Source organism: Mauremys reevesii, linkage group 8 (genome assembly GCF_016161935.1).
Source record: "Mauremys reevesii isolate NIE-2019 linkage group 8, ASM1616193v1, whole genome shotgun sequence".
Taxonomy (NCBI): domain Eukaryota; kingdom Metazoa; phylum Chordata; order Testudines; family Geoemydidae; genus Mauremys; species Mauremys reevesii.
This window is the reverse complement of record NC_052630.1, coordinates 4,864,350-4,889,397: the sequence shown is the minus strand read 5'-3', so window position 1 is coordinate 4,889,397 and position 25,048 is coordinate 4,864,350. Positions and strand designations below refer to the sequence as shown.

The 25,048-nt window shown below is 51.5% G+C and overlaps 1 protein-coding gene across 1 annotated transcript in view; it reads right to left on the bottom strand.

The window, feature by feature from the left end:
* LOC120370491 (LON peptidase N-terminal domain and RING finger protein 1-like) overlaps positions 1-23,477 on the bottom strand; it is a 28,445-nt gene extending 4,968 nt beyond the window's left edge. The window contains exons 1-11 of the mRNA XM_039485293.1: positions 22,681-23,477; positions 16,589-16,707; positions 12,288-12,410; positions 11,204-11,347; positions 10,222-10,372; positions 8,897-9,011; positions 5,101-5,215; positions 4,199-4,320; positions 3,548-3,706; positions 2,648-2,810; positions 785-931 (exon numbers count right to left, since the gene is read on the bottom strand). Of these exons, the coding sequence (XP_039341227.1) occupies positions 785-931; positions 2,648-2,810; positions 3,548-3,706; positions 4,199-4,320; positions 5,101-5,215; positions 8,897-9,011; positions 10,222-10,372; positions 11,204-11,347; positions 12,288-12,410; positions 16,589-16,707; positions 22,681-22,987 (1,665 nt within the window). The 5' untranslated portion in view covers positions 22,988-23,477. The remainder of the gene's footprint in view (positions 1-784; positions 932-2,647; positions 2,811-3,547; positions 3,707-4,198; positions 4,321-5,100; positions 5,216-8,896; positions 9,012-10,221; positions 10,373-11,203; positions 11,348-12,287; positions 12,411-16,588; positions 16,708-22,680) is intronic.
* Between the last annotated feature and the right edge of the window lie 1,571 nt (positions 23,478-25,048).

The window sequence follows — 25,048 nt, the reverse complement described above, 5'->3', positions numbered from 1 at the left end:
ACCTAGCGCAATGGAGCTTTGATCCCCAATTGGGACTCCTGGCACTTTTACCACAAACATTTGGGCAGAAAAGGGCCACCCAAGTATTTTTGGTCAGTAACGTGGAGTGCAAACTCCGCTCCCTCCAGCTCTGCTAATGTAGGATGGTGTGACCTGCAGAAATCCCTGCTGCTCCTGCCCTGGGCTCCCCGAATGCACCTCACTCTCAGCCTGCAGCGCCCTCTGCTGCGCCTGCCCTGGGCCCCCGTCCCTTTTATTTTGTAATGGCAGACTTCCGCTTGGTGCCGGTTAGCTTTTGAAAAATGAGAGAGGATTCAGAGTCGATCTGTAAGAGTGATTCAAGTTTGGGAGAACACCTCACAATGAGAGACTAAAGGAGCTCAGCCAGGAGCGATTTCATGACGTCTCTAAGTGCCTAGACAGGAATATCTCTGCTATGAGAGGTCTTTAATCTAGCAGACAGAGGCATCTTGGGATCCAATGGCTGCAAGTTGAAGTCAGCTACATTCAAGCTGGAAATCTGATGCAAATTTTTAACAGTGAGGGTAATTAACCACTGCACCAGCTCCTCAAGGGACATAGCAGATCCTCTTCCGCTTGGAGAGCAAGACTGGATGTCTCTCTAAATGTAGGCTCTACTTCTATCACGGGGCTCCCGGTGATGCAGGAGCTGAGATTAGAGATTCACGATGACCCTTTCTGGCCATTGCAGCTGTGGAATCTATATGTGTATTTCTAAGAAGGCAGCCTCCGGTAGGCACCCAGCCAGCAACTCCCTCATTACCTGGATGTCCTCTTCCTTCTCAGGCAGGGGTCCGCGGTGCATCAGAATCTGCCTCACGGCAGCATCCCTGTGTTCACAAAACTTCTGCGCCTGCTGGTATGTGCATTCGTGCAGATGCTGCAGCTCAGCCAGCTCTTCCCCTTCCACCTGGCCAGCGGGGAGAAGAACGCAGTGTGGAAGGATGAGTGAAGGGGAGCACACAGGGGAGGGGGTGAGAGATCAGGGGGATGGAGTTGGAAGGAGAGAGTGTAAGAGTGGTGAAGACAGGAGAAGAGAAGAAAGCAATACAGGGATTTTAGATAGAATCATAGAATATCAGAGTTGGAAGGGACCTCAGGAGGTCATCTAGTCCAACCCCCTGCTCAAAGCAGGACCAATTCCCAACTAAATCATCCCAGCCAGGGCTTTGTCAAGCCGGGCCATAAAAATCTCTAAGGATGGAGATTCCACCACCTCCCTAGATAACCCATTCCAGTGCTTCACCACCCTCCTAGTGAAAAAGTTTTTCCTAATATCCAACCTAAACCTCCCCAACTGCAACTTGAGACCATTACTCCTTGCTCTGTCATCTGGTACCACTGAGAACAGTCGAGATCCATCCTCTTTGGAACCCCCTTTCAGGTACTTGAAAGTAGCTATCAAATCCACCCCCATTCTTCTCTTCTGCAGACTAAACAATCCCAGTTCCCTCAGCCTCTCCTCATAAGTCATGTGCTCCAGCCCCCTAAGCATTTTGGCTGACCTCTGCTGGACTCTTTCCAATTTTTCCACATTCTTCTTGTAGTGTGGGGCCCAAAACTGGACACAGTACTCCAGATGAGGCCTCACCAATGTCGAATAGAGGGGAATGATCACGTCCCTCGATCTGCTGGCAATGCCCCTACTCATACAGCCCAAAATGCCATTAGCCTTCTTGGCAACAAGGGCACACTGTCGGCTCATATCCAGCTTCTCGTCCACTCTAACCCCTAGGTCCTTTTCTGCAGAACTGCTGCCCAGCCATTCGGTCCTTAGTCTGTAGCAGTGCATGGAATTCTTCTGTCCTAAGTGCAGGACTCTGCACTTGCCCTTGTTGAACCTCATCAGGTTTCTTTTGGCCCAATCCTCTAATTTGTCTAGGTCCCTCTGTATCCTATCCCTACCCTCCAGCGTATCTACAACTCCTCCCAGTTGAGTGTCATCTGCAAACTTGCTGAGGGTGCAGTCCACGCCATCCTCCAGATCATTAATGAAGATATTGAACAGATAAACTGGTTCAGTAACATAGTACATGCAGGAGCATCGTGAGTACTGGTGACGTTCCTCTCTGCAGCAGGCAGCGCCCACCCAGCATGATACTGCTGTCATTCCAGCCACCCACCCCCACAGCACTGTGTCCATTTAATGGCTCCTCAAAAAGCAGAAGTTGGCCTGGGTCAGCTCACCCGTGGAGGGGGCAGATCCCATGCTCACCAGTGCACAGCACTAGTTCCTCGTTCACCACCACCGGTGCCACTGGTGAGCTATACGGCCAGCAGGGGGAAGGGATACCCTCCATGACGAACCTGGCCTGCAGCACAGAGGTGGGGGGCAGCCAGTTAGGTGTTGGGTGCAAGGAGGCCAACGTGGGTGAATGGCTGAAGTCCATTCTTGGAAACCCCAGCACGCTCTAAGCCTGGGAAGCAGCGATTATAAAGCCGGCAGCAGATGGCTGGAGTGAACGGACATTCTGAGCCCCAGAAACGCGCCTGGAAAGAACATTCCCATGCGCCAGAATTCACCATTCTGGGATTGTCCCATTTCAACCGGTGGTTTGCCCTGCAGAATGACTGCTACTGCCCCTGCTGTGTATTTATACAACAGCCCTCCACAGGCTGCTCTCACCTTCTCGTCCTCCAGGTACTCAATATCAGCAGTGTTATAACCGTCTCTGTGTCCCCGTCTCAGCACCCGGAACCGACGCCTTCCTATCGTGTCCACCAGGGATCGCCCATCGGCCAAGAACTCTATGTGCTGAATCTCCAACATGCAGCCGTAGTCTGCGAAACTGGGGCGGATGAGAGGGGAGTGGGGGCAGGGGAGCATAGGCATGAGAGCAATGCGAGAGCATCTTTCCACAAAAAGAAGAAAAAGCCCCAGTAACTGGCTGGATGAAGGCCCCACGCACAGAGAAGATCCCTGTCAATCTGTAATACCCTCCACTAAGCCAGATACATCTGCAAGGGAGTGATTCCTCCAGTGTCCAGGACACCTAATTATGTCCAAGCTATGCTACCGATGACTATGGATATATTTTACTCAGGGCTCTTCCACATCATTGCTGGAGCCCTGAGCATCTCTGACCCTTGTAACCCAGGTGGGCAGCCCACAATCTTCCCACCAGTGGGGAGGGGTTTTAACTTTTGGAGCCTGTCAGTGCTGCTCTGAAAGAAACTAGAGAGGCGGCTCTTGGAGGATCTGTGGGGCTTCCTTTCCCCACCCTCTAAACTCCCTTCACTGTGGGGTCATTCTCCTAACAGGGTTTCCAACCGATATTCTGCAACTGGCCCTAACCACTGGACCATCTTTCTTCCAGCATTGACAGTGGCCCCTCGTGGACGTCACAGGGCCTCTAGTCTGACAGCTACTATTTTGGAAGACAAAGACATGGGAATGGACACGGCTACAGCAAAAGATGGGGTAGTCGATAGGTCTGAGAGGATGAAGGGTGGGTAGCAGGAGGAGGGAGTTACAGATGGAGGGATGAGAACACAGCTGCAGTTGGTGCCTTGGTCTGTCGCTCACCTCTTCCCATTCTCATACATACACATGCCAAACATCTTCGTGCCGGTCTCCTGGCACCTCCGCATCATGAGACGGTAGCGAGGTTCGAAGACGTGCAGCGGGCACGAGATGCCCGGGAAAGACATGGTGCACACGAAGATGGGGATGTTCTTGGTCAGGCTGCAGGGAAGGGGATGACAGGAAAGAAATTCTCAGTCACTTTGAAACTTTGCCCCTTTTCCGTGCAGATGTGGCAAGAGCAGCACATGGAAAAGCGGAGGACACCGAGTCTCACCAGTCTCAAGGACTCGACTTATATTTAGCAGGACCTGGCCGTTCTCACAAATCTTGCATTCCGCCAAGAGGAAACATGAGGAAACAATGCTCTGGCCTCGCAGAATAGCAGATCATTGCCTCAGATTATCCAGGGGGGTATAACTCTGCCAATGAAGCAGTCCAGCTGACCTGCTATGGCGGCCCAGTGGCGAGAACCCCACCAACCCACCAGGCAGCAGCTTCTCAGTGGGATCCTCTCTGTTCTCTGAAAGCCCCTTTGAGACTGAAGGTCTCCCCTGCCCACATAACGGTACATGGACATACACTCGCTCTCCCGCCCCGTCCCCCCCCCCGCCCCCCGCACACGCACACATATTGAGGACGTTCTTTGTTTACTTTGAGAGCTCTGCCATCTCAGCCTCATGCACCCGCTTCCTGTCTGCCAGCTGCGAGGGAAAGGTGGCCGCCATGATCTCCACCAGCAGCACGGTGGGGTTGTACTTCCCAGCCTTCAAATACTGGAAGAAAGAGAAAGAGAAAGAAGTACAACCTTGGAGAAAACCATCCAGGGAAGTCCAGGGGCCCAGCTGAGGCTGGGAACTATCCCCACCCCTCATGGAGCCAAAGGCCATTTCAGATCAAAGAATGGCAAGGAGAGAGCCCAAAATCTTCTCCCAGTGACGCGGGCCCCTCCCATTCCAGCTACAGGAGGGTTTCCCACAGGTGTAATAGGATTACATGTTATAGGAAAGGAATTGGCAGAGTGGACCAGACCTATGGTCCATTTAGTCTAGTATCCTGTCTCTGAGAGTGGCCAATATCAGATGCTTCAGAGGAAAGTGCAAGAAACCCCTGAGATAATTTGCTTCATGATGGTCTCCTCTTAATCCTTGTTAGATAGAGATTCCCTTAATCCCTGAGGCATGAGGTTTTAATCCCCTTCCATTTTTGTTAGCCTTCACTATTATAACCCTAGATGCATATAAATGTGCAGTTCCTCTGTGAATCTAGCTAAATTCTTGGCCTCCACTAGTCTTGTGGTGATGAGTTCCACAGTCTAATTGCATGTTGTGTGAAAAAGTACGATATGATCACACGTACATAGGCAGACCCAGTACTCCATCTGGCAGAGAACACTGCTTGCCAATGTACAGCACAGTCCTAGTCTTACACCCTCCTAGCTTGGCCGATATTGCCATTGCGAGGGGTGCACCCCCTTCCAGTCCAACCTCTTTCCCAGCTGGAGCGTGCTAACAGCAGTGCTCCAACCCACAGAGTCCCCAGAGGCTGCCTCTTACCTCCCTCAGGCTCTGTTTGCAGAGTGGACAGTTGGGTCTGTGGTCCAGACTGCGCTCCAGGCACTCCTTGCAGAAGGTGTGGCCGCAGGGCGTGGTCACTGGCTCATAGAACATCCTGCGGAACAACAGGCACAAGGGTGAGCAAAGCAAAGGAAGGAGGGTGGAAGAGGGGTGCGTGGAGTTAGAAGAGGTGAAAGCCCAGGAAGGAAAGCAGCGGAAAGCAGACCCCCCAGGTAGCTGGGTCCCAGTCTAGTTAAAGTTTCATATTCCAGCAAAACGCGTCTGCTCTCTGGGCAGCCAGTGCAAAGGGCGCGTGGGAGGCTCGCAAATGCACACCTTGAGCGGCTTTACTGGGGACCTGGCAGAGGCTGGAGCCAGCAGGAGAGGAGACTGTGTTGCCGTGCTTACACCCCGGAAAGGGGACACGCACTTTACTGGGGATCTGCTCGTTAGGTTGTTCTATGAATTACTCTCACTGCTGGGGGAGGGAGGGGGGCTCTCAGAGCTAGAGAAGAAGGATGGCCACTGATTAGAGCACTAGCAGACACCTGGGTTCAAGTACTGCCCTGCCATTGGCCTCTTGGGTGAGTCACAGAGTCATATAAACCCAGAAGGGACCATTAGATCTAGTCTGACCGCCCCTGTGTCACAGGCCATTAACTTGCCCCCAAATCCCCCATGTCGAGCCCAGTGATTTCACTGAAACGAAAGCATTTCAGTCCTCAGGAGACTAAACTGCTGAGTGCCACAAGTACCAAGTAGAAGCGAGACAGAGATCCCACTGATGCCCTGCAACGGCAGGGCACTGAGTAGATGAGACAGAGCTTCATGATCCCAGCAGGGGAACCAGCCTCATGTTGCAGAGGAAGGTGAAAAGCTCCCAAGGCCCCAGCCAGCCAGCGGGGGCAGACTCCCTCCTGACCCGGACGATGGCGACCCGTTAAACCCTGAGCATACGAGCAAGACCCACGAGCCAGGCATCTAAGATAGACAATTCTCTGTACCAGCTCAGAGCACCGCTCCACCCCGGCCAGTATCATGTCTCTAGCTGTGGCTCATCTCTGATGCTTCAGAGGAAGTTGTGGGGGGGGAAGATTCAAAGTGTATGTTGAGGGTGGGGATTCCTTCCTGACCCCTGCAAGTGATTGGCTGAAGCCCTGAAGCATGAGATTAGACTACAGTCATTAGCACACTGTTAGGGGCATGCTGAAGGCAATGCAGACAATCCCGTTCTCTCCATGGTCCATGAAGGAAGGAGCTGAACCAGGGGAAGCACAGATTCACTGTCAGCCTCAGCTGCCCATCTCTAAAACAGGACTAAAAGCCCTTACCCTCCCCTCACGGGGTGCTGGGAGGATACACAGCTGTCAGAGGGTGAAGCAGTCAGGCGCTATGGAAAACAGAGCCATAGAATTACCATAGACACAGAGAATTCACCCTCTGACACCTGCCCAGCACCTCCATCCTACAATGCAAGCCAGCTCTCCTGCACCCGGTGCTCACGCCCCTAGCAGCCTCCTAGCAGGCAATTGACTGTAGAGGAAACATGCAGCTGAGTACGACCAGTGCCTGGAAGACAACTGACCCCATCACGCTCAATGACTTTGCCCCAGAGCCTCACATTCGCATTAAATAACATCACTGAACATCTCCACTTTCATCTCAGTGGCCGTCTCCCCTTCGCCAGGAGCAGCCAGCCCAGCCTGTTATTCCCAGAACTTGTCAGCACTTGACAGTCAATCTGCCAGGAGGCCCGAGCTCCGTGCAGCATCTTGGCTCGCACAGACCATTTCCTCTCGTCGAACTGATGTCTGCCCTAATGGATTAGTCGCATTGTTGTTTTTAATCGAGGGAACTCAGGCTTAAAAAATAACCAGCCCTCGAGCTGCAGACCAGGGCTGGGTCGTCCAGAAGGATTAGCGCTTCAAGCCACCGCTCCTGGGTTCAGAGGCTGAGCTGAAGTCGGGGGCATGGCTCAGGGACAAGCGCAGTGCGGCCGTTGGTCTCCGCTGAACAGAGGCCCGAGGAGGGAGCAGCAGGTTTAAGGTCAGGACTGAGGAGCCCTGGCAGAGCTGTTTGCTCAGGTCCTGTCTGCTGCTGGCCAACATATCCAAACACAAGGCCTAGTTCTCCTCCCATCCCTGGTGGTGGGCGTTAAGGGTAGCTCCACCGAGCCACTGCACAGTCAGACCCAAACCGGACAAAAGGCAGCATGTGACCATGGCTGCCTCACATGTACCACTTCTCCTTCTTGCAGGGACGAGCCATGTCCCAGATCTCCTTTCTCACTGCTGGGAGAGGCCAGCCGTTTGGGAGGGAACACGCCGACCTTGGCCTGCTGCTTAGTTATCTGAATGCTCCTGTTTGAAGCCTGTCTGTGATGCCGGCTTATGGCTTAATCAGAAGTATAAATCACTCGCCCCTGATCAGCAGCCTGGGCTCTGATCGATGGAGTTAAACCACTAAAACCTTGGAGGTCAGCCCCACAGCATTCTGCTCCAGGTGTGAGCGCTGTTTCCATCCCTGCTGGAGTCCTGGTGAGCCCACCTGACGCTGTCTTCTCACTGCACCTGCCTAGAGGTAGGGCAGGGGTTTTCTCTGGAGGCAACTGGGGCGGTCAGCGTTAGGCAGTGTAAGAAGCTCCATCCCACCAGAACCGATGAAGGCCAAGCGTGCTGCCTCCAGAGCGTTCCCAGGGATCTCCTTGCCCAGCAGAGCGCTAATGACTGGCTGATGTGACTTTCCATAGCTGGCAGCAGGGACCCACCAAATGGCCCCAACAGCCTTCCCCCAGAAGCGGGGAGGGTCCACCCAGACATGGAGAATAACAGATTACTTGGGACAAACCCAGGAGTGCAGGGAAGGGAGGGAGGTCATGGGCCAGCAAGAAAGTAGGGACCAAAGAGGGACATAGAGCAGAGAGTCTCTGCTGCTCGAAGAAGATGTTAATGGGCCAGGACGTGCTGCCCAATAGAACCGCCAACCACTGAGCTAACACTTCTCTCCTGGTTTCTCTCTCCGTTACTGTTTGGGCTTCTGGACACTTGTACATCCCTCATTCCCCTCCTCAAAAAACAGTCCTCTGAACTGCTCTGAACCCCCATGTAGCTACTAGAAGCAGGGAAAGGATTAAGAGCAGCCTCAGGGCCAGGCTGCAATGTGCAGATCTTTGTCCTCTTGTTGCGTGCACACGAGCTGGCAAAACCCAAGACCACCGTTCAGGAGAGGCGAGGAGGACAGCTGTGTAACAGTTCCAGGTACTCAAGAGTTAATTTTAACACACCCTTTGGCAAGTTTCACTTGGTTTCACTATCAGCTCACTCAGTCACATGGCCCCAGCCCATTCCCTGCTTTATATTATCCAACACGCCAATCTGGTTGCATGCTGTCTTCTGTACCAGTTTCCTCCCCTCTGCACACACAGCTCTGCCAATGCACCTCTGGTTAGACTTGCATTGCCCCCTGCTATTCCAGCCCTGGAGTTTATGCCCAATGGTCCCCAGTTAGAGAAGGTGCTCCTCACTTCCGAGCCTACAGAAGCCTACTGTTTTCATTACAGTGAATGACACAGAGTGCACTAGGAACGCTGACTCATGAGCCGGTGGTAACAGACTCTGTTATCGATATCAAAGGGACCAACCACACATTGTTATCCATGTCCTGCGTGCTTTATCGTGCGTCACTCGTTTAGCTTTGCCTGTGCTTTGGCATGCAAAATTTAGCAGCAAGATGTGAGCAAAAGATCTGCCCCCACTCGGTGTTTATCTGTCACTGCAAAAGCCCTTTGGTGACTCACCGTATGCAGAGGGAGCACTCCAGGTCAGACACACTCAGCAGGTCCCTAAGCTCTGGCTCATGGTGATGGCTAGATTTTGCTGTTGTTGTGTCTGCTGCTGTTTCCTCCCCAATACCTAGGAGCAGAAGGAGCAGAGGAATGAGTGATGCCCTCTGAGAAGCGTTTGGGGGTTTTCATAGATTTAGGACAGAAGGAACCTCTAGGATCACCTCATCTGCCCTCCGGCAGCAGACAGCCACAGGGTTTCAGCCGGGTAGATTTCAAATGGAACATTTTAGCAGGCAGCATGGCGTGGCTCTCAAGTCTAGTGAAGCAAGCGTAAAACCAGGAGCAATAATTTCTGCCCTGCCACTGAGTCACTGCACGGCCGGAGTGAGTCATTTCTTCCCTCTAGGTCTGTCTGCCCATTTGGAGAATGAAACTAATCCTCCTCCCCCCACGGGTGGTGTGAGGTGTAAGTCGTTACTACCCGGACAATGCTTTGAAGAGGAAACGCCAAAGGGCTAGGTCGCGTTATCTAATTGCGTGTACGTATCGCAGCAGCCGTCATGCCGAATGCTGAGGCTAAGTTCGTACTCTGGAAAAACATTTTCCTCCAGTGTGTCTGGGACGGGAAGCGTTTCTCACTCCGGAATGGAGGGCCTGATCCAAAGCCCCTGGAAGACATTGGGAAGATTTCCACAGACTTCCCTGGGCTTCTGGTTTGAGAGCAAAGTAGCTGCACTTGTCTTTTAAGACACACTGTAACTGGAGCCGGCATGAGCAGCTGCCATTCGAAGTGAGAGCATGCACCGGGAAACCACCCTGCTAAATGCTGGGTGTGGGGAGCTCATGCACATGCGCTAGGAGACAGGAATTCACAGTGCAAATGGGATGGGATGGAATTCACAACCACATGATGCTGTACATCCAACCTGAATCCAAATACCAGCCAGCGCCCCCGGCCTACAAGACCGGGTGGCAGGGGTAGACACCGTCCAGCTCAGGTCATGGCCTTCTCCTCTATACTTCCTACGAGGAGGGGATTGCAGCATGTGACTCTAGGGTGGAGTTTGACCACATACAGTCAGAAGTCCCTGGAGTAGACTCCTCTCCACAGCTTGGTGAGGGGACACACTCTAGAGGAGACTGACAAGGCCTCGTTAGGAAATGTTGGGTTTCCACAACCACTGAGACTCTTCCGTTCTCCATGAATATTAAGACCCATCCACCCTGGGTCCCAGCGCCAATAGAAAGGCTGCAAACTTGCCCTGCAATGGAGGATGGGGTGACATACACACTCACAGCATTTAGATGGGCTTTCAGGTATCTGCGAGGCCACCTACCTAATGATCTCTCCTCTTGCCTCTCTGCCGAAGTCCCTGAGTCTTTCCTTCTCCTCGGCCACCAGGCAGGCTCCTGGGGACTTCGAGGCTCCAACTGGCTAAGTTCAGACAAAGCTTCCGCCTTCCCATCCTCCATCTCTCTCTCTGGATCCTAGATCACAAAAAAATAGAAAGTCAAGCCTGATATCCCTGCCTCCGGTGCATTCCCCATAGACACGTCTGCGCTACTGAGTCACAAGGGGTAGGATTTTCCACACATGCTGGGGATGGGAGGATTTTCAACACACACACACCAGAGGAGAACAAAAATGCTGTCCCCTTGTTATCCAACCTGGGCACCTATCCTGCATGCAGAGGATGGCCAGTGTTGTGCTCAAAACACGGGGCGACTCTCTCCAAGCTCCGCCCACTCCTTGGGTGTGTTTGAACCCACACTCCCGCATCTCCTCGTCCCTCCTCAACTGGCAGGGTCTCCCAGAGAGGGTAAAGTAACACTAGGAGCTGGCCTGAATTTTTCCTCACGTAAAGCTATTCATCAAAAAATCCCACCCCTCTTTTTTTTCCTCAAAGAATAAAACTTGGGGAGGGGAAATTGCTGACACAACCCAAATTTGCTGTCGCATCTTTTGTTGCCTGAAATCAGTTTGGAAATATTTTGCTTACCAAAAACACGGCCGGGGTGTGTGGGGGGGAATATATGGAAAATGGGGGAGTTCTCATCCCTGCCCAATCCCTTCATGAGATGGGGGGGTATCGCTTTCCCTGTGTCCAACCCACCCTGTTCACCCCTTTGCAGTGCTGAGTCTCTGCTAGCTGCAACTCCCACAGTCTTTCTTTCACCACCTTCCCAATCCCAGTGAAAGACATTGTGCACACGACAGCACTCTTGGTTACACACACACACACACACCTCTGTGTGACTATCTTCACCTGATCTTTGCTCCTGAATGCATAACCACAGCAGGCCCAACAGCCCCCTCACCTGCCCGTACTCTCCTCCGGAAGAGGGACTTAGCAGAGGGCCTGTTCCTTCCTTTCCTGAGCTGGAGCTTTTAAAGTCCAGGCTGGCAGCATTCAGTAGCTCCACGACCGTGCCTGGCAGTGGGGAGTCATCCTGTGTGAGGATCTGGAGGCAGAGGAGTCGCATTACATTTTTTGGGCAGGGGAAGCAAACCGTAAGGTGCAATGTGGCTTCTAGATCAGGGGTGGAAGAGTCTAAGCCCTCAACTTCCCCCGCCCCAACCCTGTATAGTCTAGAGGCTAGGCAGGACCAAACTCCAGCCAGGCCTGATGGCTACAGGACAGGGTAGAGCTGAAGATCCAAGCCCAATTTCTCTTCTTCAAAACCTCTGGGCAGAATCCTGCTTTTTCCTGCTGCACGGACACACCAGTCCTACCCATTGCCACATGAATGCCCGGGCAGTGCAGTGAGCTGGGAAGAAACGGGGGGAGAAGAGAGCGAATATGGCAGTGGTGATTAACAGCTGTGGGGATTTTGCCAACAACACTGATACAACACGGGCAGGCGCAGTGCAAACTGCCCCACCCACAACAATGTTCCTCACCCCGGACTCAGACAGAGGAAACATCTCTGTGCCCACGGAGGCTGCCGGGGGTAGCAGTCGGTGCTGAAGGTCATGGTGATTTCTGTAATGGGAGGGACGCCGGCCAAACAGGATCTGCACTGAGATCCCCCACACGCCGGGCTGGCTAGACTGCTCTTTCTTAACCAGCCTGGGTGCAGTGCCTCAGCTAAGCACTGCCAAGGCAAGAGACTTGGCGATGCAGCTCGAGAGGCAGTTTTCTGGACAGGAAAACTGAAAGGCTTTTGCCTGGGGAAGGTGAGGGGGAGGGAACAGGCTAGTCCTCACTCCCATGCTGGCAGGGTTAGCAACTCAGCGGAGCAAGCTGCCCAGTCTCCGGGAGGAAAGGAACGTCTCGCGGCTTTATTTTACTGCCTAATTCAAGGGCACTGAAATCCATGCCCAGATTTCTACCTCCGGGGGAAATGAACAGGGTTAACGTGGAGCCTGGCTCTTGGCTGAAAGGCCCCGGGGCACGTTCACCTTTTCCACCTGGTGCTGAGCAGCAGGGAAGCTGGGATTCAGTGTAAGGCAGTGGTGGAACTGCAGCAAGGCTTCGGACTTCTCGCCCAACTCCAGCAGCACCTTCCCTTTCCTGAAATAGCCCTGCAGAGGAGCAAAGCAAATAGGACAGAGCCATCCGGATTAGTCACCAGCTGGTTGTTTTCTTTTAAAGGGAACCTCATGCCCGAAAGGCATTAGCTTGGCAGCCCTAGAAACGCAAGTCCTCATTGTATCAGCACATCAGGCAGCACTAACACAAATTTTCCCACCAACTCAGACCTTGCCGAACCCCGTAAAAAAAACCCAAATGGCCACCAAGGCTTCCCTCTAAGAAGCCCTATGAGTTGAACTATGAATCCCACGAATGTTCTAGAGAGCCGCATGTGGTGAAATGTGAACTCTGTACTGCTCCTGCTTCCGAGAATCACAGAAATTAGAAATGGAAAAGACAAGAGGGCGGCTAGTCCTGCTGAGCAGTATAGAATGTTTTTCACACACTGCCAAAATGGGTATTGCGTGATGTGGGTGGTTTTCTATAGGACAGCAACCTACTACTGCTGTCGGCTCATAACTTTACTCCTTAAGCTCATGTGCTAGTGTTTGTTCTGTGGTGCTAATGGATCCAGTTTCAAACTCTGCAGACGAACCGTTACACCTTCAGTCAGGTTTTCTCATAACTCACATCTTGATCTATTTACCCTGCTCCCCATGCTTACCCTTCCTGTGCTTTATCAGCAGACACGCCAACAAAGGAAACAGATGTCCATAAAGGCTGCTTAAGGCACGGAAGGGGCTTTTATTCCAAAATGCAACATAGCAAAAGCAAATCAAATTAAACTGTATGCTGAGAAGTTGGAAAATCCTTAGCAAAGCAGCAGTAAGTCTTCCCAATTTCCCATTCCTTCCACTAAGGAACAGACTGCTCTGACATAGGTCTAAGATCCAGCCTTTGCTACCCATCCACACACCTGAAACTGTCATGCAGGCTCTCCTCCTCCTGCCTCTCAGTACTGCACAATCCTTCTCGCCGGCTCTGACAAATGCAACCTTGCCCTGTTCAGCTCTATTCAGAATGCTGCTGCAAAGAACATTTTCCTCCTGGCCCATCCCTTTGACCGCCTCACCCCTCTCTTTGCATCCTTCCACTGGCTCCCCTCCTCTGTTGCACCAAACATAAGCTGCCTGGCTTCGCTTTTAAGGCCCTTCATGTCTAGCCCCACCCGCCCCGTTCTCTCTCATTCAGTACTGAAAGGTAGACTCCTGCCTCCATCCGGCCCATGATGCCAGCCTGCATCGCCCGCTTGTGAAATTTTCAAACAAGCACCTCCGTGCTTTCTCTCGTGCTGCCCCTCGCACTTGGGAGGAGCTCCCCAGACACATCCACAAACCCACTTATAGTCCCTCCTTCAAACTCACCTCTTCCAAGATGCCTACAAAAAAACCTTGACAACGGTTAGGCCCCTGGCATGCTCAGACCATTGCCTGTCATGCTGACCAATGTCGCCTCGTTTCCTTGTACTCCCCGATCTGTCTCTATCCATCTGGCGTCTCTTGACTTACACGTGGATTGTAAGCTCTCTGGGGCAGGGACCATCTCTGTGTTCTGCGTTTGTTGCGCCGAACACAGTGAGGTCCAAGCCCGTGACTGGAGCTCCGAGGGGAGACAGTAACCCAAATAAATAATCGTAATACTGAAAACCCCTCCGCCTGCAGCCCAAAGCTGTGTCCCCACTAGCCCACGCCACAATCCATGCACCAGTCCAGCAGGAATCAACCTCTCCCTTCCACTCTGCTGGAAACTTTGCCTTCATTACCTGAGTTCTATGCAAGCAATGAGTTTGCTTGAATGGAGATTGCCTTTGACAGGATGCCAGACACTCCTGGAGTGCTTCACTTTGGGTTTGGTTTTTTTAACCCAATAGAGTTATCTAGGTGCGCTGGGCTTAATGAGATATGACAGATGGCCTGATTAGCATCATGGAGTGTTTACATTCAATTGCAACTTGCCACTTAATTTGGTTAGTGTGTTTCCAAGCAAGACACACCCAATGACGGTACAGAGAGCAAGTGCGTGAGTTCAGAATTAGCAATGGACCATGATCCTGGCTTGGTAACCAGCTGCACCAGGGCTGCTGGCAAGGTGGTGGCATTTGAATGCTGGATCCTCTGTATAATGAGCACATTTTCCCATCCACTCTCTGGATCTAAAACTCTTGTCACCCTCTGAAAGCTGTCCCTTTCCCAGACATTCCCCAGGGACACAGGGAACAGCCACCATGTAAGTTTTCCAAACTATAAGCCAAGGGAGGCTAGGAGAAACCCCTTAGTAGCTGCTGCATTTCCCCTGCAGTGCCGGGACCTGGCTCCAAATTGAGCTGAGCTGAGGGTAAGATATTTGCATTTGGGGGAAATTTGGCAGTTTTGGATTCCAAAGAGAATTTGTGACACTGAAAAGAAAAACCCTCTCATCTTTCTGTATAGTTTGTATTAGTGCCACCATTAAAGACACAGCGCCAGATGGTGCACTCCAGCCAAGCAGTGCTCAGTGCAGGAAAGGAGGGGACAAAGACACCTTTGTGCTCAGTCCCCAGTGTAAATTAGAGCAATCCTGAGGCTGCTGTAATTCACACCCCGCTGCCCACAGCCCCCAAACCTCCAGTTCACTCCAGCCAGGCTCTCTTTTTCCCTTGATGTGCCCCTGGTACACAGCGGGCTGCAAGGGAACCCAGCACAGAGCCAGCCATGCCCGGTCTTCCCCTGGGGACCCAGTTATGCTGAGCGTATTCCCTCATGGGGAGATCTGGCTGCCCTTGTGTAGCTGGAAAAGTATGAAGGGGCCACAACACCACAGGGAATCCAGCGCACACTGTGCAAACATACACAGAGAAACCAGATCTCTCCAAAACCTGGGCAAGTGAGCTCAGAAAAAACAAACAGCGTTAACATTTGTCACTGTCATATTATCCAAAGTGCAATGCTACTCCCTTGCTCCCAGACGCTGAACGAGGGCCAAAGAAAACGAGGTCAGCTCCACCCGTGGTGAACAGGAGCCTGTGTCATAAAGAAAACATGGGCCCACAGTCTGGCATAATCAGCCAGCTCAGTTTAAGCGCGCAGGCTGGAGACCGAGCTGCCTTTCCCCTTCAAGGTCTGGCCTGAAATCTCTAGCAGGGCACTGGAGGCGGGAGGGAACCATGTATCCAGCTCCTTTTATAATGGGCTTGTCTAGCAAATGCCCAGTTGTACCTGGCCTGTGGAAGGAATGCCAAGAAGAAAGCACTTAGTGAGCCACAGGAGATCTCACCATAGAGAAAACAATTCTGTTTTGCTCGGCAACATACAAGGGAACAACAGCTGTGCCAGCATTAACAAACAATGGCCTGGTCCCCATATGCCTTTACAACACTAACTATATAAGGGATGAACTTCCTGCCAAATGCACCTTGGAAAACGCCATCTGATTTCCCAGGAGAAGGGAGGCGGGAAGGGTTCCCATCTCTGAGCGTTTGTCCTCAAAGGCAGCATCACATGACAATGCTGCCTCACTGCATGATGACAGAGTCGTTGCATCGTGACGGAGCACTGCGATGCACAAAACAAATCGCGTGCGCTTGATGGTCTAGCAAGTTAAAGCCTGATCCAATGCCCATTAGAGTCAATGGAAAGATTCTCAATTTTTATAACAGGCATTGGATCAGGCCCTAAGACTCCTGGGATGCTGACCTGCCCACGAATTTCAGGAAGGCTGGCAAAAAGGCAAAGCACCCTGGAGCTGGAGGGGGGAAGAGGCTTCATGGAGAAGACCCTCCAACAGCTGACATCTGAGTGGGTTCTGAGTCCCAGAGCCAAATCCTAGGGCACCAGCAGATAAGTTGCTAGGTGCATCCTGTTCACTCCTGGCATGGCTTACGTTCGATAACAGATTCAAATTTTGCTCTTAAGTATTTGTAGGACCCCCCTCCCCATCTCCTTTGAACAGCTCTGAGTCTCTCCAGGGAGGTTGGGGGGTTCGCAGAAGTGTGGCAAAACACAATCAGGGAGATGCCTGGGGCCAGATGAAGCCCTCTGGGAGAAGCGGGCAGGAAGAGCCCGCCAGCACGTAGAGTTCTAACAGCCCCAGGAACAAAATCCCCGTCCCTGTGAGCAGATGGCTGCAGTCCCACAGCTCAAGCGCAACATTTCGCAGCACGTTTCATTGCAAGGAGCCCTTGTAGCCCACAGCAGGTGCCCCGTCCACCTTCTTGTAGCAGAACCAACCCACCAGCCACGCACTGACTCACCTCACACTCCTCTGGCTCACTCCGGCACACCACCTCCAAATCCTCCAGCGCCTCTGAATACTGCTGCAGGGCCACATACGCCTCCGACCGGCACAGCCTCAGCGAAACATCATCAGGAGCTGCACACAGAAGGCCTCAGTGCCATTAATACAAGGTCTACACTCAATATCTCCTATACACGGCGAATTCATACCTAGTGCAAACAGGTGCAAGTCCTGTGGAAATCTTCTGGACGAATTCAGCTGGGGAGGAGGATAACATCAGAAAACAGGTGTTGGGCTAAAGTAGTGTAACTTGCACTGACTTGGCATTGGATGGACAAGGCAAAATAAGCACAGCTTGCACATCAAGAGTGTGGGGGAGAGGGTGTAGAAGGAAAGCCAGCTAACAGGATAAAACAGTTGTGACAATTGTTTTGCACACTCGTATGCCAAATCAGTGAGACTTGCACTATTTTATCACATACACTCGCATTTGCATTTTGATCAACTTACACCATGATTTTGTCAGCACTAAATTCACACTGTTGGCACTAATTATTTTTTGTTAATGACTTAATTTCAGGCCAGGATGCAGAAGGGTCCGTAAGGCAATGAATATGCAGGTTAGTGCTCTCACAATGGAATATCCACATCAGGCACATGACTAAGAGATCTTATCCAGCTAACTACGTGATCTAGTCTGACACTAGTCACAGATGTCAGTATTTTATAACAGGAACTGGTAATGCAAAAGCAGGCTTGGATTAAACTAGAGTTGGTCAACAAAGCTAAAGACTCTATAATTCCAGATCTTAACTCATGACAACTCTGAAATTTTCAAAGCTGATTTCATTCTGCTGGGTTTCAAAATGGGCCCGGTTTTCCATTTCTGATCCCCAAATATTTGCAAGGAATTATTTTATCTACATTACTGTATTCACGTGTTTTGGAAATGTCTCAAAAAAAATTTTTTTTTCAATTTTGAAATAGACGCTTTTCATTTAGGGTGTGCTTCTGATTTTTGTAGAAGCCTGCTGCGTGGTGAATTGGTCTGATCCAAACTGGTACAATCATCAAGAGAAAACAAACTGAAAACTGATAAGTAAAAAATGAAAATGGTACATAAAACATGAAGAAAACTTTGTTTTTCAACTGAATATTTTTGACCAGTTCTACTTAAAACCACTAGGGGTATCTCAGGTTAACTATCCACCCTTATAATAATGAATCACGTTTATTATGGTAGTGCCTAAGGACCAGCAAAGATTGGGGCCCCACTGTGCCGGGTGCTGTACGAGACAATCTCCGTCCCGAAAAGCTTCTGATTGAAACAGATGAGCCAGACACGGGCTATGGGGAAAGGACAGAATGACAAGTAGAGCAACCAGTTACAAATCAGAGACAGGGAATCAGAGTTTCCATTTCATCTAGTCCCTTTCCTTGCTAATGCTGAACTGCTCTCTACTTTTTAATCTCAGGTGCTCGGTGGAATAAGGCTGAATCACAGCCAGCATCCCTTCAGAGACTATTCAACAATCTAAAATAACCTAAGGATTCCCCTCTCCTGCCCCAGATATCCAGCCTTAAATTTCCCTTCATTCCAATTTATCCTGATGTACCCAATCTCTTAGCAAGACCTCAGCTGAGTGGAATCTGACAATGCATATTGGAGCTGCCTTTCAAGAACAGAACCTATTGATTCGAAGGTGGGGGTTGGGGGGCTGTTCTCCAGACATCCAGAACCACAGTCTTTTGGGACAGAGCTGTGCTTCTGTGGCTGGAGAAAGAATAAAAATAGTCCCTGTGGTGTGCTGTTGCCATAGAAGGCCCAGGGGCGTCTGCTGTGAGTCACTGAGCGATGCTGCTGTGCGACATTACAAAACAACATTTCGGCTGAAGAGCCATAGGCTGCAGTGACACTAGACAGCCTCTCAGTCCGGCTGGCCAAGTGTTTGCCATCTCCGTGTCAAGGAAGATGGATGGAGGAGGAATATGGAACAAAGAGAGGGAATCTGTCTCCCTTCTTGGCTCTATGTTTTCAAGTAGAAATTTAGACTGAGATTCCCCAAAGCCACCTACGGGAGTGAGGAATTCAATTCTTGTTGACCTATTAATAGCAGTTGGGCACCTTTGAAGTTCCCCGCTTTAGTACCAACACAAGGTGCCGTAGTGGCAATTCCACGGAGCTCTGCTAGCTCCTGGACAGAGAGCACCGCAGAACATTCCCTTACACTGGTCCTCCCACTGACCTGGTGGGATCAGCTCTAAGGTTTGCCTTTCTTCCAGCACTTCCATGGTGAGCGCTAGGGGTATTGCTGGTGTCATATGGCAACTTGTTCACTGACACCCCAATTCTAATTTCATCGAGGTCACCGAATAAGCACAAAATGATATTGCTTTCAGACCCTACTGAGCTAGGCTGGATTTCAGCTGATGACTTCTAACTAAAAGTCTTCCTAGGACAACCGGTCATACCGTACATTAATTTGCAGAGGGGGGCACCTATCTCCCAGTATGCTGGTAATTTTCCTGGCCAAGCAGTCTGTCTACGAATACTTTCTCTCTTTCAGTCACTCCTCGTGAGACTGTTACAGGACTTCTGATGGGCACAAGCTTAATCAATGAGAAAGCCTGGCTGTGAACCTCAGCCCATCTCTGCAATCCACAGCTGGTGACGTTAGAGAAAATACTCCTGCACTAACTACACTGCTGGCTCTCTGGCACTCCCAGGAAGGCTCATCTCCCCGGCCACTCCAGATTCTAACTTCGGAAAGAGAGGAAAGGTCGGCTGGATAACATCGCCTCTGTGTCTGTACTGGGGAAGCCGTCACCCTGCATGGGGTTTACTCAGATGGGTTTCGTTTGGGCTGCACTGGTGTGTTAAAGTGAGAGATTGACAGCACCAACCCAAAACCAAGCTATAACAAGGACAGGTGCAGTGCCATCCTTCTGAATGAACATAAACACAGTGGCCAGGCATCCACCTCTGGAAATTCATTTGCAGACTAAGAATAGTCTTGAGAAAAGAAGACCGGGGAAGGGGGTAACTGATGACAGTCTTCAAACGTGTGAAGGGCTGTTCTAACGAAGACGGTGATCAGTTGTTCTCCATGTCCACAGAAGGCAGGATAAGAAGTAATGTTAATCTGCAGGTTCAGGTTAGGTATTAGGAAAACTTTCCAACTATAAAGGTAGTTAAGTTCTGGAATAGGCATCCAAGAGAGGTTATAAAATTCCCGTCACGGCAAGTTTTTAAGAATAGGTTAGACGAGGGCTGAGTCTGGGTTTCTTTGGCCCTGCCTTAGCACAGGAGGCTGGACTTGACTTCTCGAGGTCCCTTCCAGTCCTACATTTCAATGATTCTATGATTTTATGACTTAGGGGGGCAAAAATCTGCTGCTTGATGTGAGCATTAAACACCGACGCAGCCCTAAGAAAACTCAGCCAAGGACTGCTCTGTAGCCAAAGGAAAAAGGGCCTTGGGCGAAAATTGAGCAACAAACTAGAAACGCTTTCCAAGTACTTATAGTTATTTAACTACAGATAGGAGATGCTAGCAAACCCGCTCGGAAGAAAGCATGCTGCTGAAATGTTCGCCGTGCTCTCTTCTCCATAATAAAACAATCGTAAGTGCTCTGAACATATGCTCTGGTGTGTTGCTCTGTGTAAGCCTGAGGGTGTTCAGGGTGTGCAGCGGCTTTGGGCTTGGTTTGCTATGGGAGTTTCCGACACACGCAACACTGCCAGTGCACCTGAATCCTCTGCCGTTCCAGACCTAGGCTTTGATGCAGTTCTGCCAATGAGCCGCAGTCCAGGCGGGCAGACAGCTGTGACTATGATGGCCAACGAGACCATGTATTCACGCAAACATACCTGTCTTTACTGTAACCTTGCCCACATCCCCATGTGTCTCTTTATCCACCTGCTGTGTCTTGTCATAATCCTGGCGAAGGAGCTCTCTGGAGCAGCAGTTGCCTTTCCTTTCCTTATCTACATGGTGCCTCACACAATGGGGCTCCTATCTCTTACTGGGGCTCCTCTCCCTGGTGCTACTGCTATCTGCAGCCCCTTCTCCCAATGCTAGTCTTTGAGCCAGGACTGCCAACCAAACTGAGCTGTGCCGCGCGTTTTGTTAAGAGGAGAAATGGAAACCACGGTGAAATCACAACTCATTTTTCATTTGGGGGCCTGAGCCAAGCTCAGAATCCAGACGGGAAGAGCTAGGGTGTGAGTACTTTGCACTACGTCACCTGTCCCCTTCAGGCGTGCGTAAAGACAGAATGCCATGGCCATTCGTAGTCACAGGTTTAATGATGTCTACGGATCAGGTTTATTTGCCACATGCACAGACACACACATGAACTTGAGCTTGTGGGGGAAAGTAAGATACTACATCTCAAGTTCAAGATCTGGCTAGATGTTCTTTTTGTGACTGCTCTGTGTTTTAAGTCTGTAGCTGTTGCCTAATGGTATTTCGTTATCTTGACTGCCACTATAAGTTAAGGAGAGGTCCATGATTCTCACTGATACACGCTCATTGGCAGAAGTGATATAAGGCAACTGATGGATTGACAAAGCACTGCCTTTGGTTAACTGCGAAGTGCTTTTGCATTTCCCTTGAAAATAACACAATGTTTTAAAACTTTGTTTATAGACAGGCAGTATCCAAAACCAAAATGGGAAGTTCTTCTGGGCAGGGACTGAGTATTTCTTATGTGTTTGTGCAGCGCCCAGCCCCAGGAGACTGGCACAACAGCAATCCAAATGATCATAAGAATAAAGACAAGTTGGGGAGATGGTGAGCATAGAACCAAGAACCCTTGGAGCACACAAATAGTGTAACAAGGATTTGGAACATTGAACATTTTTTTCAGTATTTCTTTTACAGAAATCCCATGATGTAAAATAAAACAGTAATGAAAATGTTAATAAACGCACATGCATTTGCTTCAAAACTGTTGATCAAGCAATCATGATGCTGAAAAGTGATGCATGTCTTATGTTAACATGTTGGATAAAAGGATCTGCTCAGGACACAATGAGGATTTATTAGCCATCAGCAAATCAGTTACATTCCCAGACTCTGATTCTGCCGGCAAATTTCCCTTGGAGGTCAATCCTGAAACAAGACCGCAGGGTCCAGCCCTGGCCCCCGGAGTCCTGGGAGAGTAGAGAATTAGTCAAACCCTGGCTTAAGAGTCTTTGCCAGGGCTGCATTCTCCCCAGAGGCAGAGGTGACACACACAGGTGTAACTGTGGGTGGATACACTGTGACAGTCTCACAACCCTGCTGATCATTTTCCATCTTCATCGCCCTTTTCCACATGGCCCAGCTTTGCTGGTCACGGGGGCAGCGCCACTGTTGCTGGAGCAAAGAACTTCCTCTGGGACTGACACATCGCTGGATGTGAGCACTCTGTGTCACTGAACTTCCAACTTCTAAACCAGCTATTCCCCTCCCATCCTCTCAGAAACTCACCATTCCTCCTGCAAATAATGGATCGAATTCTGCTGCCACTTACACAAGTGAAACCCTTCGGATTAGTGGCTGACAGCAGAATTTGCCTCAGCAACTATACCCCTCAACCTGCTAAAGAAGTTGCTCATGAAGGAAGAGCAGTGACTGCTCATATGCATGGAGAGAAACTATACATGTGCAGGTGAATAACTTAAATCGTGCCCAGGGCTTGCAAAAGAAAATATCGGCAACTGCATGAAAAGCAGAGGGCTGTTACTTGGAGCTCTGGTACAGATGACAATCAAAGTGCCCTTTTAAAGGTCCTGGGGGGTGGGGTTTGGAGGAATTCAACCCTTCATCTGTGCAAGCTGGTGCAACTGAGGCGGGGTTGAACTGCCTCCCTTAGTGACACCGGGTGAAGTCCCGGCTTCATTCACCGGCTGTGATGGGGGGGTTCCCCCCTGTCTCCGCGAATAAAGCGGCTCTTTATTAACAGGAAGCTAATAAGGAGCGAGACGGTGCAGCCTCCGAAGCAGTCGTGCCTGGCGGTTTCTAGCGAGAAGTTACATAACCAGGGGCTGGTGGGGGGGCCGGGTGCGTGGAGCCAGACACTGACCAGCCCCCCACCCCTCCCCACCCCCTGCCCCGCTTACCCAGCTCGAGCCCCTTCTGGGCTGCCCTCAGCGCGGCCCTGTAGTCCCGGCTCCGGAGCAGCTCCTGCGCGTGGCTTTGCAGCCGGGCCAGCCGGGGCTCCCGGGCCAGGCACTTCTCCAGCAGGCCGCCCAGCAGGACGTTGCAGCGCACGGCTCTGGCGCCCAGGAGCCTCAGCCGCCCCCGGCACACGAGGCAGCGGGAGGGCAGCGGCTCGCCCAGGCACCGCTTGCAGAACGAGTGGCCGCAGGAGACGGTCACCGGGTCCCGCAGGACAAACCGACACGAGGGGCAGAGGAAAACGTCCATCGCTCGGGCCCCAGCCCGCGGGCGGGAGGCGCCCCTGGAGCCGGGCTCCGGGCCCCCGCAGTGCCGGGGACACCAGGGGGTGGGGGGCGCCCCTAGACAAGGCGAGGGGCTGGGAGCCGCGCACCAGAGCGAAGCACCCAAGGGCCCTCCACGCCCCTCAGCCCATCCTCGCCCGGCTGGGCTGCAGCCCCCGGGGGCAGCGGGGCGCGCTCGGGCTCCCCGCGGGTGACACCCCCGCCGCGCTTTCCCTTTCCCCGGCCCGTGTCGGGGTCACCGGCCCGGCCCCGCTCTGCCAGCGCAGCAGCGGCCGCAGGTTTCTCCGGCTCTCCCCTTTCGCATCCCTCCTGCCGCCCTGCCTGGGGGAGGCGGCTGCTCCTCCCACCCTCCTCTCCGCCGGGAGCAAGGCGGGGGGGGGGCAGGTGGGTGCAGTCACTTCCCCGGGGCCGGAGCAGCCCAGCTCCATCCCCGAGGAGCGATTTGTCGGGGGGGGGCTTGGCCCCCCTCCCCCCGCCTTGCAATCGCTTTTGTTGCTTGCACAAAACTACATTACGTAAAATCTAGAGCAGCCCCCCATGTGATGGGGCTCCGGCGCCTGCCCATTGGCGGCCGGCTCAGGCCCGCCCCTGTTGCGAAACAGACCTTGCAGGCTGCGTTTCATAACCGAGGGGCTGGGGTTTGCTTGGAGGGAGAGACAGGGGCCTGGGGGGGGAGGAGTCACTGACCCCGCGCCCGCCTGCAGCATCCCCCTTGGGTCGGCGCAGGCTGCTTGGGCTGGTGCGTAACAGACCACCTGGGAGGGCACTGGCTGCTTATGCAAGCGCTCGGCTTGCAACGCCGGTGTCCCTGCCTGCGCCCAGGTCCCCCGGCTCGGCTGCAAGGCGCTGCCCGCTGGAGCAGGGCTGGGCTCCCTTCGGGGAGTTCATTGGCGCTGAGGAGACGTGTGTACATGCGGGCTGAGGAATGTACAGAATGTACCGAGAGAGCGCGAGAAAAGCATTCTATTAAATAAGGATGAGGGTGCATGTATTGCTCGTGTTACGCACTCGTGTTGCATATTCTTGTTTGCATCGCAGGAGCTCCTGGAGCTGTAAGCAGTCTCATGCCAGCTCCTGCAAAGACTTACTGTGGTCGGAGGAGACCATCCCTGATCCAAAGTTTGCAGTTTAAAGAGACAAGACAGACAGAGGGTTGGAGAAAATAAGCCTTATATTATCCTTGTTATCCAGATGAGAAACTGACACCCAGGGAGATCAAGAGATTTCCTCCAGGCCACACAGGAGTCTCCACCACAGCTGGGAATTGAATCCAGATCATACCAGTCCAGTTCTGTAGTCATCAAGCCATCCTTCCCCTCCACTGGAACAGGATTAGAAATGTATAGATACACAGTCAAATGACATTTTTTCATATATATTCATGTGTCTCTGTGTGGGGCATGAAGGCCATGTGGTGTTCTGTCAAGCCTGAAGAACTATTAATCTAGTCTCCTGTCATTCGACAGTATAATTGTGTGGCAAAGGCAGTTTTATATAATGCATTCCTGAGGAAATGACAGAACCATATTAACTTTCTTGTACTCTCTGCAGCTCAGCAAATCGTACATTATATAAAGTATTTTTGCATATTCAACCTGCTTGGAGGAGGAGGTTTGTCTGTTCCTTGTGGGCTCCCTGAGTAAAAAATTTTTAAAAAAAAATTAAAAAAAAACAAACAAAAGAAAAACCTAACCAAATAAATAGAAATAATGATTAAACGTCCGGAAACCTCCACCTGTTCCCAGGTATTCCAAACGCAGAAAACGGGGTTCTATTCACTGGATGAATTAGAAATAGTCATTGCAGATCAGACCAGACCAACCCTATAAAGAAGGCAGAGCGACTGTGTGATAGGTTGTGAGTGCATGGAATTTGCTCACCAGATCTCATCTCCGAGTGTATGTAATGCAAGTGTTTTATAACTGGGTGGACTGTGCCCTTTGGCATTTAAAGTTACACTTAGCGTGGAGCACAAAGGAGCTAGTAGATGTTGTTATAATTTCAACCAGACGAACGGGGACAATAT